Source organism: Oncorhynchus nerka, linkage group LG5, assembly GCF_034236695.1.
Source record: "Oncorhynchus nerka isolate Pitt River linkage group LG5, Oner_Uvic_2.0, whole genome shotgun sequence".
Lineage (NCBI taxonomy): Eukaryota > Metazoa > Chordata > Actinopteri > Salmoniformes > Salmonidae > Oncorhynchus > Oncorhynchus nerka.
In genome coordinates, this window is record NC_088400.1 from 5,113,219 (window position 1) to 5,126,760 (window position 13,542).

Here is a 13,542-nt window from a genome sequence, read left to right on the forward strand (position 1 = left end):
CTTCAAACAGTAGTTGATGTTTGGAGGGGGTGTGTAGTGTTTGGAGGGGTGTGTAGTGTTTGGAGGGGTGTGTAGTGTTTGGAGGGGGTGTGTAGTGTTGGGGGGTGTGTAGTGTTTGGAGGGGTGTGTAGTGTTTGGAGGGGTGTGTAGTGTTTGGAGGGGTGTGTAGTGTTGCGAGGGGGGGGTAGTGTTTGGAGGGGTGTGTAGTGTTGCGAGGGGTGTGTAGTGTTTGGAGGGGGTGTGTAGTGTTTGGAGGGGGTGTGTAGTGTTGCGAGGGGGTGTGTAGTGTTGCGAGGGGGTGTGTAGTGTTGCGAGGTGTAGTGTTAATTCTACGCCCTCAAACAGTAGTTGATGTTTGGAGTGAAATAAGTGTTATATTTATTTCTCAGCTGCTCATATTAAGCACAGCTCTGCTATTCGAGTACATACGGATTGCATGCCCCCCCCCCTCTCCTGCTCAATGTAAATGAAAAAAAAATTAACATACAGTGGTTCCTCCTATATGAGATGTGCGTCATACTGCAGCACACCGGGCTTGGCTGCTGCTGCAGCATTCTGTGGCACGTTATTGAATTGTCAGCCATTTTGTTTTTTTTTAGTTAGTGCTAGTTTCACCAGAGGGCACGGTTGAGAAGCATTTGCTTGTCTTCCATATTGGCATTACCAGAGAATTTAAAACCTTTTTCTTTTATGTAATAAAGTATAATGGGATTGATTTTAAGAAATTTGGCTTAATTTGATTAACATTATGGTGTTTCTGTTCCCGAGAAAAACGAAACCCAACGAAGGCCAACTCATTCTGTTCTGCTGAAATACATGGTCTTCGTATCATAATGTTTGTTTAGACCAGACTAAAATAAATCGGGTATTTATTGTCATGGTGTATATTGAATTGATTCATTGACCTTTTTTTTTATGTCGATGTTCCTAAAGCGCATCAGCAGCTTGACGGCCTGGAGATTCTGAACTTGTTTGTTAATTAACGGTCAATGCTGTGAGACCGGCAGACTTTTGCATGACAATCCACAGCCCGAACTGTAACTCAGTAAAATCTTCGAAATGGTTTATTTTTTGTTCAGTATATGTAAGGTGTACAAGTGTAAAGCATATGCTGAGTTATGACTATGGAGAACCACAAGACCTGTCTGAGGAGTCAACCAGTCAACCAGTGTACAAAAGGTGGTGTGTAATGTAGGGAGGGGTTGGGAGGTGGTGTGTAGGGAGGGGTTGGGAGGTGGTGTGTAGGGAGGGGTTGGGAGGTGGTGTGTAGGGAGGGGTTGGGAGGTGGTGTGTAGGGAGGGGTTGGGAGGTGGTGTGTAGGGAGGGGTTGGGAGGTGGTGTGTAGGGAGGGGTTGGGAGGTGGTGTGTAGTGTGGGGAGGGGTTGGGAGGTGGTGTGTAGTGTGGGGAGGGGTTGGGAGGGGTGTGTAGGGAGGGGTTGGGAGGGGTGTGTTGGGAGGGGGTGAGGGAGGGGTTGGGAGGGGTGTGTAGGGAGGGGTTGGGAGGTGGTGTGTAGGGGGAGGGGTTGGGAGGTGGTGTGTAGTGTGTGGGAGGGGTTGGGAGGTGGTGTGTAGTGTGTGGGAGGGGTTGGGAGGTGGTGTGTAGTGTGGGGAGGGGTTGGGAGGGGGTGTGTGGGGAGTTGTTGGGAGGGGTGTGTAGTGTGGGGAGGGGTTGGGAGGGGGTGTGTAGTGTTGGGAGGGGGGGTGTGTAGTGTGGGGAGGGGTTGGGAGGTGGTGTGTGGGGAGGGGTTGGGAGGTGGTGTGTAGTGTAGGGAGGTGGTGTGTAGTGTGGGGGAGGTGTAGGGAGGTGGTGTGTAGTGTGGGGAGGGGTTGGGAGGTGGTGGGGAGCGGTTGGGAGGTGGAGGGTAATGGGTGTTGGTGGTGGGGTGGAGGGGGGTGTTGGTGGGGGGTGGAGGGTAAGGGGTGGTGGTGGTGTGTAGTGTGGGGAGGTGTAGTGTGGGGAGGTGTAGGAGGTGTAGTGTTGGGAGGGGGTGTGTAGTGTGGGGAGGTGTAGGAGGTGTAGTGTTGGGAGGGGGTGTGTAGTGTGGGGAGGTGTAGGAGGTGTAGTGTTGGGAGGGGGTGTGTAGTGTACAAAGGTGCGTGGACTTTCAAATGAGTGGATTCTGCTATTTCAGCCACACCTGTTGCAGACAGGTGTATAAAATCGAGCACACAGCAATGAAATCTCCAAAGGCTAAACATTGGCAGTAGAATGGCCTTGCTGAAGAGCTCAGTGACTTTCAACGTGGCACCGTCATAGGATGCCACCTTTCAAACGATTCAGTCACATTTCTGCTCTGTTGTGGCTGCCCCGGTCAACTGTAAGTGCGGTTATTGTGAAGTGGAGACGCCTAGGAGCAACAATGGCTCAGCTGTGAAGTAATACGCCACACGAGCTCACAGAATGGGACCGCAGAGTGCTGAAGCCCGTTAAAATTGTCTGTACTCACTCTGTTGCAACACTCACTTCAGAGTTCCAAACTGCCTCTGGAGCAACGTCAGCACAAGAACAGTTTTGTTCGGAGCTCCATGGCCGAGCCGCCACACACACAGAAAACGTTTGACCTCTGTCATTGCCAATAAAGGGTATATAACGAAGTATTGAGATAAACTTTTGTTATTGACCAAATACTTATTTTCCACCATAATTTGCAAATAAATTCCTAATAAATCCTACAATGTGATTTTTTGTCTGTCATAGTTGAAGTGTACCTATGACGAAAATGACATGCCTCATCTTTTTAAGTGGGAGAACTTGCACAATTGGTGGCTGACTAAATACTTTCTTGCCCCACTGTATATCCGCCATGTTGTCAACATTAGTCAGAATAGCATTATAAATATTCACTTACCTTTGATGAACTTCATCAGAATGCACTCCCAGGAATCCCAGTTCCACAAATGTTTTATTCGATAATGTCCATTTATGTCAAAATAGCTCCTTTTGTTAGCATGTTCAGTCCAGTAATCCACATTCATGAAGCGCGTTCACTAGTTTCAGACAAAGTAAAAAATGTTCCGTTACAGTACGTAGAAACATGTCAAATGATGTATGGAATCATTCTTTAGGATGTTTTTTAACATAAATCTTCAATAATGTTCCAACCGGAGAATTCCTTTTGTCTTCAGAAAGGAAGTGGAACGCAGCTACCTTTCACGTAGAGTCGACGGAAACGTTCCGAACTCCTTTGGTAGCACGAGAGGGGGCCAGAGATGATAATTCTCTTCCCTATGCTGGTGAAGATTTTGTAGTCCTCCCTCAATTCCTCAGATCGCCTAAAAAGTTTGTCAATATTGGAGTAGTTTGCCAGAATCATGGGCAGGGGGGAGGTGAAGTCATGGACACGGGCTCCTGGGTGGCAGTGGACCTTGGTCAGTCCACAGATCGCAGGCTTGCTAAAATCTCTCACCATCGAGCTTCCCACAATGATGGTGGTCGTGGTGGAATGGATGGGGACGTGACCTGCTGAACTGTAGTCGCCATAGGGGAGGGTGCCACAGGGTTGCCTGTTGGTATACATCCAGGATCCGTGCTGACTCCCGGGGCTCAAGCGGGGAAAAGCTGTTTTGACAGCCGCATCAGCTCTTCACAGATAGATGAAGGGTGGCCAGACTGCCTCCCTGATCTCCTACACCTTGCAAGTGTCCAGTCTCCCATGGGCTGCGGAGTTGAGCTTGACGTCTGTCCGTTGGATTTGGACAGTTCAATACTGCCTGACTCATGGACAGCTTTGCTATAGGAGGAATTAAAACTAAGATTTGGTTTGCCTGTGTTACATCAAGGTTGGTGTACTTAGAATGCAGGTTATCCTTTTCTCTTATCTAACAGCCAGATAATCTGTTCCCCCCCACGATGCTTTAGGGCAGACAAACCCCTGTTCATTTTTCAGGTCTACCTTGTCTTAATTTGACCGACCTGCTCGATTCTGTCTTATGTAGCAGAAAAATATATATATTTTTACATTGGATAAAAGTAGAGACTCAAGAAAATTGTATATGCAGCTGCAGTTGAGGAACACTGGGAAAGTAATTCTGCTTTGAAAGTTGATAAACTTGTAACTTCACTTTTGAGAAATTGGCCCTTGAATGTTTTGGTACCTACTGGAGAGCTCTTCTTTGTCTACACCCATACAGCATGGTTCACACCCTCTTAAGCTTTAGCCCTACCCATCTCTTTAAGGATTCACAACAAATATTTGTAGTCCGATTGGCCGTAAGTAAATTGAGTGTTTCGCGCTCGGCCGTCCCGAGCGCCTACTGGACGCTCTGGCCAAAAGCAAGGTTGATCAGAGCTTTCTGACCTAACAGCAGTCAAGCACCCAAGCTAATTAGCTACCGTTGGCTAGCTTGCTAGCTATGTCCAGACATAAATGAGAGAACAATTCACTCCATTTTACTCGCCCTTGCAGAGCTTGATTAGGCTGTTTTCATGTTATCCAGAGTGTTGGTGACTGTAACTGTGCCGCTGGCAACAATTTAATTAAGCTTTTTCTTTGCCAACGTTTCTCGACACCGACCGTATTCAACAGGTGTTGAGTGTTCGTAAGTTCATCAGTTATTCTGCACTCTGGCACATTCAGTGCTCTGAAATCGGAGTAGATCGCCAGAGCGAATTTAACAGCTACATCTATCGACAGTTGTTGTTGCAGTGACATCATAAACATTCTATTGAGATATTTACTTGCCCAGTGGAATCTTTTGTTTAGAGATGTAGCTAGCTAGCTATACAATGAACAGCAATGCCAACTCATAACGTTACTACCCTGCAGGAATCTGCAGGTAGCTAACCAACCAGGTTCAACGTTAGATAGCTACCATTAGGCTATAACTAGCAATGCAAATGGCTCTGAGATACAAATAATATTACTACACTGATCATACACGTAACGTTAACTAGCCAACCAGTTGTTCTCTTTTTGACTTGTCTGGATAAATGCAATCAAACGCCAGAATATTCTCCATCTCCTTAGCAATCATACTCGATTTCAAAACTTGGTCCTCCAGAAAGTGGAGAGCAACACTTTTGCAGTTCTACTACGTGATATCTTTATTAAAATCTGCGTTAGAAAGGATTAACTACAGATACTGACCAGCTCATATTATAGACATAAACGTGCTACATGGTAGACCAATCCAAACTCATTTCTTGGCATGGCCAGCCCACTTATTATCTCAGCCAATCAAGGCTAGCGGGAAGGTTGCTCTCTTTCTGTGGCTAAACCAACTAGGCTAGTAATTTAGACTCATAAAGACTCATTGATTTTGGGCCATTCTCAAAATGTTAAACGTGGGGGAAAAAATCCAGCAAAATTGCATTTGTTGACACACTCGAACCGGTGCACCTGGCACCTCCTACCAAACCCTGTTCAAAGGCACTTCAATATTTTTGTTTTGCCCATTCACTCCCTGAATGGCACACAAAAACAAATCCATGTTTCAATTGTCTCAAGGCTTTAAAAATCATTCTTTAACCGGTCTCCTCCCGTTCATCGACACTGATTTTTTAAAAAGTGGATTTAACAGCCCGACATCAATAAGGGATCATAGCTTTCACCTGGTCGGTCTGTTTTGGAGAGAGCAACTGTTTGAACGCCAGCCTGTCTACTTTGTTCATGTTGAAATCAAGTGGTTTCTCAGAAACAGAAGGAGTTGCCAATTCCTTATATGTAGCGCTTTATGCGGTAGATGACAATGGGCCTTAGGATCTCTGTGCATTCCAATTGCCATCGTTAAAATGCAATTGTGTATTTATTTTATTTTACCTTTATTTAACTAGGCAAGTCAGTTATGAACAAATTCTTATTTTCAATGACTGCTTAGGAACAGTGGGTTAACTGCCTGTTCAGGGGCAGAACGACAGATTTGTACCTTGTCAGCTCGGGGATATGAACTTGCAACCTTTCGGTTACTAGTCCAACACTCTAACCACTAGGCTACCCTGCGGACCCTACACTAACCACTAGGCTACCCTGCTGACCCTACACTCTAACCACTAGGCTACCCTGCTGACCCCTTATATATAGTGCTTTGGGAAAGTATTCAGACCCCATGACTTTTTCCACGTTATGTTATAGCCTTATTCTAAAATTGATTAAATAGTCCCCCCCCCCATTAATCTACACACAATATCCCATAATGACAAAACCAAATATGTTTTTTAGACATTTACATACGTTTTCAGACCCTTTACTCAGTACTTTGTCGAAGCAACTTTGGCAGTGATTACAGCTTTGAGTCTGTTACAAGCTTGGCACACCTGTATTTGGGGAGTTTCTCCCATTTCTTCTCTGCAGATCCTCTCAAGCCCCTTCAGGTTGGATAGGGAGCGTCGCTGCACAGCTGTTTTCAGGTCTCGCCAGATATGTTCAAGTGCGGATTCTGGCTGGCCCATGAGATCTCCCGAAGCCACTCCTGTGTTATCTTGTGCTTAGGGTAGTTGTCCTGTTGGAAGGTGATCCTTCATCCCTGTCTGAAGTCCTGAGGGCTCTGGAGCAGGTTTTCATCAAGGATCTCTCTTTACTTTGCGCCGTTCATCTTTCCCTTGATCCTGACTAGTCTCCCAGTCCCTGCCACTGAAAAACATCCCCACAACATGATGCTGCTACCACTTGGCATTCAGGCCAAAGAGTTCAATCTTGGTTTCATCAAACCAGAGAATCTTGTTTCTTATGGTCCTTTAGGTGATTTCGGCAAACTCCAAGCGTGCTGTCGTGCCTTTTACTGAGAAATGGCTACCGACTGGTCACTCTACCACAAAGACCTGATTGGTGGAGTGCTGCAGAGATGGTTGTCATTCTGAAATGTTCTCCCATCGCCACAGAGGAACTCAGGAGATGTTTCAGAGTGACCATCGGGTTCTTGGTCACCTCCCTGACCAAGGCCCTTCTCCCCTGATTGCTCAGTTTGGCCGGGCGGACAGATTTAGGAAGAGCCTTGGTTGTTTCAAACTTCTATTTAAGAATGATGGAGGCCACTGTATTTCTTGGGGGAATGCAGAAATGTTTTGGTACCCTTACCCAGATCTGTGCCGTGACACAATACTGTCTCTGAGCTTTATGGACAATTCCTTCGACCTCATGGCTTGTTTTTTTTCTCTGACATGCACTGTCAACTATGGGACCTTATATAGACAGGTGTGTGCCTTTCCAAGTCATGTCCAATCAATTGAATTTACCACAGGTGGACTCCCAAGTTGTAGAAATATCTCAAGGATGGTTAATGGAAACAAGATGCGCGTGAGCTCATTTTCGTTTCTCATAAAGCAGATGATAATTCTCTTCCCTATGCTGGTGAAGATTTTGTAGTCCTCCCTCAATTCCTCAGATCGCCTAAAAAGTTTGTCAATATTGGAGTAGTTTGCCAGAATCATGGGCAGGGGGGAGGTGAAGTCATGGACACGGGCTCCTGGGTGGCAGTGGACCTTGGTCAGTCCACAGATCGCAGGCTTGCTAAAATCTCTCACCATCGAGCTTCCCACAATGATGGTGGTCGTGGTGGAATCGGATGGGGACGTGACCTGCTGAACTGTAGTCGCCATAGGGGAGGGTGCCACAGGGTTGCCTGTTGGTATACATCCAGGATCCGTGCTGACTCCCGGGGCTCAAGCGGGGAAAAGCTGTTTTGACAGCCGCATCAGCTCTTCACAGATAGATGAAGGGTGGCCAGACTGCCTCCCTGATCTCCTACACCTTGCAAGTGTCCAGTCTCCCATGGGCTGCGGAGTTGAGCTTGACGTCTGTCCGTTGGATTTGGACAGTTCAATACTGCCTGACTCATGGACAGCTTTGCTATAGGAGGAATTAAAACTAAGATTTGGTTTGCCTGTGTTACATCAAGGTTGGTGTACTTAGAATGCAGGTTATCCTTTTCTCTTATCTAACAGCCAGATAATCTGTTCCCCCCCACGATGCTTTAGGGCAGACAAACCCCTGTTCATTTTTCAGGTCTACCTTGTCTTAATTTGACCGACCTGCTCGATTCTGTCTTATGTAGCAGAAAAATATATATATTTTTACATTGGATAAAAGTAGAGACTCAAGAAAATTGTATATGCAGCTGCAGTTGAGGAACACTGGGAAAGTAATTCTGCTTTGAAAGTTGATAAACTTGTAACTTCACTTTTGAGAAATTGGCCCTTGAATGTTTTGGTACCTACTGGAGAGCTCTTCTTTGTCTACACCCATACAGCATGGTTCACACCCTCTTAAGCTTTAGCCCTACCCATCTCTTTAAGGATTCACAACAAATATTTGTAGTCCGATTGGCCGTAAGTAAATTGAGTGTTTCGCGCTCGGCGCGTCCCGAGCGCCTACTGGACGCTCTGGCCAAAAAGCAAGGTTGATCAGAGCTTTCTGACCTAACAGCAGTCAAGCACCCAAGCTAATTAGCTACCGTTGGCTAGCTTGCTAGCTATGTCCAGACATAAATGAGAGAACAATTCACTCCATTTTACTCGCCCTTGCAGAGCTTGATTAGGCTGTTTTCATGTTATCCAGAGTGTTGGTGACTGTAACTGTGCCGCTGGCAACAATTTAATTAAGCTTTTCTTTGCCAACGTTTCTCGACACCGACCGTATTCAACAGGTGTTGAGTGTTCGTAAGTTCATCAGTTATTCTGCACTCTGGCACATTCAGTGCTCTGAAATCGGAGTAGATCGCCAGAGCGAATTTAACAGCTACATCTATCGACAGTTGTTGTTGCAGTGACATCATAAACATTCTATTGAGATATTTACTTGCCCAGTGGAATCTTTTGTTTAGAGATGTAGCTAGCTAGCTATACAATGAACAGCAATGCCAACTCATAACGTTACTACCCTGCAGGAATCTGCAGGTAGCTAACCAACCAGGTTCAACGTTAGATAGCTACCATTAGGCTATAACTAGCAATGCAAATGGCTCTGAGATACAAATAATATTACTACACTGATCATACACGTAACGTTAACTAGCCAACCAGTTGTTCTCTTTTTGACTTGTCTGCATAAATGCAATCAAACGCCAGAATATTCTCCATCTCCTTAGCTATCATACTCGATTTCAAAACTTGGTCCTCCAGAAAGTGGAGAGCAACACTTTTGCAGTTCTACTACGTGATATCTTTATTAAAATCTGCGTTAGAAAGGATTAACTACAGATACTGACCAGCTCATATTATAGACATAAACGTGCTACATGGTAGACCAATCCAAACTCATTTCTTGGCATGGCCAGCCCACTTATTATCTCAGCCAATCAAGGCTAGCGGGAAGGTTGCTCTCTTTCTGTGGCTAAACCAACTAGGCTAGTAATTTAGACTCATAAAGACTCATTGATTTTGGGCCATTCTCAAAATGTTAAACGTGGGGGAAAAAATCCAGCAGAATTGCATTTGTTGACACACTCGAACCGGTGCACCTGGCACCTCCTACCAAACCCTGTTCAAAGGCACTTCAATCTTTTTGTTTTGCCCATTCACTCCCTGAATGGCACACAAAAACAAATCCATGTTTCAATTGTCTCAAGGCTTTAAAAATCATTCTTTAACCGGTCTCCTCCCGTTCATCGACACTGATTTTTTAAAAAGTGGATTTAACAGCCCGACATCAATAAGGGATCATAGCTTTCACCTGGTCGGTCTGTTTTGGAGAGAGCAACTGTTTGAACGCCAGCCTGTCTACTTTGTTCATGTTGAAATCAAGTGGTTTCTCAGAAACAGAAGGAGTTGCCAATTCCTTATATGTAGCGCTTTATGCGGTAGATGACAATGGGCCTTAGGATCTCTGTGCATTCCAATTGCCATCGTTAAAATGCAATTGTGTATTTATTTTATTTTACCTTTATTTAACTAGGCAAGTCAGTTATGAACAAATTCTTATTTTCAATGACTGCTTAGGAACAGTGGGTTAACTGCCTGTTCAGGGGCAGAACGACAGATTTGTACCTTGTCAGCTCGGGGATATGAACTTGCAACCTTTCGGTTACTAGTCCAACACTCTAACCACTAGGCTACCCTGCGGACCCTACACTAACCACTAGGCTACCCTGCTGACCCTACACTCTAACCACTAGGCTACCCTGCTGACCCCTTATATATAGTGCTTTGGGAAAGTATTCAGACCCCATGACTTTTTCCACGTTATGTTATAGCCTTATTCTAAAATTGATTAAATAGTCCCCCCCCCCATTAATCTACACACAATATCCCATAATGACAAAACCAAATATGTTTTTTAGACATTTACATACGTTTTCAGACCCTTTACTCAGTACTTTGTCGAAGCAACTTTGGCAGTGATTACAGCTTTGAGTCTGTTACAAGCTTGGCACACCTGTATTTGGGGAGTTTCTCCCATTTCTTCTCTGCAGATCCTCTCAAGCCCCTTCAGGTTGGATAGGGAGCGTCGCTGCACAGCTGTTTTCAGGTCTCGCCAGATATGTTCAAGTGCGGATTCTGGCTGGCCCATTCAAGGACATTCCGAGATCTCCCGAAGCCACTCCTGTGTTATCTTGTGCTTAGGGTAGTTGTCCTGTTGGAAGGTGATCCTTCATCCCTGTCTGAAGTCCTGAGGGCTCTGGAGCAGGTTTTCATCAAGGATCACTCTTTACTTTGCGCCGTTCATCTTTCCCTTGATCCTGACTAGTCTCCCAGTCCCTGCCACTGAAAAACATCCCCACAACATGATGCTGCTACCACTTGGCATTCAGGCCAAAGAGTTCAATCTTGGTTTCATCAAACCAGAGAATCTTGTTTCTTATGGTCCTTTAGGTGATTTCGGCAAACTCCAAGCGTGCTGTCGTGCCTTTTACTGAGAAATGGCTACCGACTGGTCACTCTACCACAAAGACCTGATTGGTGGAGTGCTGCAGAGATGGTTGTCATTCTGAAATGTTCTCCCATCGCCACAGAGGAACTCAGGAGATGTTTCAGAGTGACCATCGGGTTCTTGGTCACCTCCCTGACCAAGGCCCTTCTCCCCTGATTGCTCAGTTTGGCCGGGCGGACAGATTTAGGAAGAGCCTTGGTTGTTTCAAACTTCTATTTAAGAATGATGGAGGCCACTGTATTTCTTGGGGGAATGCAGAAATGTTTTGGTACCCTTACCCAGATCTGTGCCGTGACACAATACTGTCTCTGAGCTTTATGGACAATTCCTTCGACCTCATGGCTTGTTTTTTTTCTCTGACATGCACTGTCAACTATGGGACCTTATATAGACAGGTGTGTGCCTTTCCAAGTCATGTCCAATCAATTGAATTTACCACAGGTGGACTCCCAAGTTGTAGAAATATCTCAAGGATGGTTAATGGAAACAAGATGCGCGTGAGCTCATTTTCGATTCTCATAAGCAAAGGGTCTGAATACTTATGAAAATAAGGTATTTCAATTTTTTTTTTTTATAAAAAAAAAATGGTCATTATTGGGTATTTTGTGTAGGTTGAGGATTTTTATTTTATTTAATACATTTTAGAATAAGGCTGTAACGTGGAAGAACGAGGGGTTTGAACGAGGGGTCTGAACATTATTCTTTGTAAAAGAAAACTGAGTGTCATCAGTGATTCCACTGCTAAATGAATCTAGGGTAAACACTGACCTGACCATGCTGTGTATGTACGTGTGGAACACTGACCATGCTGTGTATGTAGGTGTGAGTCTGACTGTTTCGGTGTTTCAGTTTACTAGGTGTGGTACACTCCCATGCTGTGTGTACTGTATATAATCGGAACCTGACTGTCTCATCTCGCTCCTCTCTGAGATGGTGACAGTGAAACATTATGTTTGAGACTACAATGCTGTGCAGTTTGTATGTAGGTGTGAGTCTGACTGTTCCTGTGTTTGTTTGTTTGTCTAGGTGGCCAACCTGGCCTGCTCCATCTCTAATAATGAGGAGGGAGTCAAGCTGGTCCGTATGGCCGCTTCCCAGCTGGAGACACTCTGCCCCCAGGTACCTGCCGGTCTCTCTACCTTCTCTCTCTCGCCAGCTCTCCATCCTCTGGCCAGCTCTCCTTCCTCTGGCCAGCTCTCCATCCTCTGGCCAGCTCTCCTTCCTCTGGCCAGCTCTCCTTCCTCTGGCCAGCTCTCCTTCCTCTGGCCAGCTCTCCTTCCTCTGGCCAGCTCTCCTTCCTCTCCCCTCTCCCCACCTTCATTGCCTCTCAGCTCATCCCCAACCCCCAGCTCCATAGTCCTGCCAAGATGCCAACACTTCTCACCTCCAGCCCCCCCGTTCCTAAACCCCTCCCCCTTCCCACATAACCTGCCGTCTTTACTGCCTCATCTCTCCTCCAGCCCCATATCCTGACAGCTTCACTTCCTCATCCCTTTTCCGGCCCCATATCCTGACAGCTTCACTTCCTCATCCCTCCTCCAGCCCCATATCCTGACAGCTTCACTTCCTCATCTATCCTCCAGCCCCATATCCTGACAGCTTCACCTCCTCATCCCTCCTCCAGCCCCATATCCTGACAGCTTCACCTCCTCATCCCTCCTCCAGCCCCATATCCTGACAGATTCACCTCCTCATCCCTCCTCCAGCCCCATATCCTGACAGCTTCACTTCCTCATCCCTCCTCCAGCCCCATATCCTGACAGCTTCACTTCCTCATCTAGCTTCACTTCCTCATCCCTCCTCCAGCCCCATATCCTGACAGCTTCACTTCCTCATCTAGCCTCCAGCCCCATATCCTGACAGCTTCACTTAGCCTCATCTGACAGCTTCACTTCCTCATCTAGCCTCCAGCCCCATATCCTGACAGCTTCACTTCCTCATCTAGCCTCCAGCCCCATATCCTGACAGCTTCACTTCCTCATCTAGCCTCCAGCCCCATATCCTGACAGCTTCACTTCCTCATCTAGCCTCCAGCCCCATATCCTGACAGCTTCACTTCCTCATCCCTCCTCCAGCCCCATATACTGACAGCTTCACTTCCTCATCCCTCCTCCAGCCCCATATACTGACAGCTTTACTTCCTCATCCCTCCTCCAGCCCCATATACTGACAGCTTCACTTCCTCATCCCTCCTCCAGCCCCATATCCTGACAGCTTCACTTCCTCATCCCTCCTCCAGCCCCATATCCTGACAGCTTCACTTCCTCATCCCTCCTCCGGCCCCATATCCTGACAGCTTCACTTCCTCATCCCTCCTCCAGCCCCATATCCTGACAGCTTCACTTCCTCATCCCTCCTCCAGCCCCGGGGGGGGGTCTGTGAGTGTGCTGGTCTGGGAGGCTGATCTGGTCTTTAGATACATTACACATTCCTTATGCTAAACTACCTGCTGTAGTAACTCCTTATGCTAATCTACCTGCTGTAGTAACTCCTTATGCTAATCTACCTGCTGTAGTAACTAATCTACTAATCTGGTAACTGGTGTGTGAATGCTCTGTAACAGGTGATTAATGCGGCTCTGGCTCTAGCTGCCAAGCCCAACAGTAAGGTTGCTCAGGACAACATGGACCTCTTCAAAGAGTCCTGGGAGAAACAGGTCCGCGTTCTCACTGACGCCGTCGATGACATCACCAGCATTGACGACTTCCTCTGTGTGTCTGGTAAGTAGGAAGGGGGCGGA

The 13,542-nt window shown here is 46.4% G+C and overlaps 1 protein-coding gene across 3 annotated transcripts in view; it reads left to right on the plus strand.

The window, feature by feature from the left end:
* The window catches only part of LOC115117497 (catenin alpha-1-like), a 237,558-nt gene that overhangs the window by 151,194 nt on the left and 72,822 nt on the right, over positions 1 to 13,542 (plus strand). For all 3 annotated transcript variants that reach the window (XM_065018283.1, XM_065018284.1, XM_065018282.1), the window contains exons 11-12: positions 11,829 to 11,921; positions 13,366 to 13,522. In XM_065018283.1, coding sequence (XP_064874355.1) covers positions 11,829 to 11,921; positions 13,366 to 13,522 — 250 coding nt within the window. The remainder of the gene's footprint in view (positions 1 to 11,828; positions 11,922 to 13,365; positions 13,523 to 13,542) is intronic.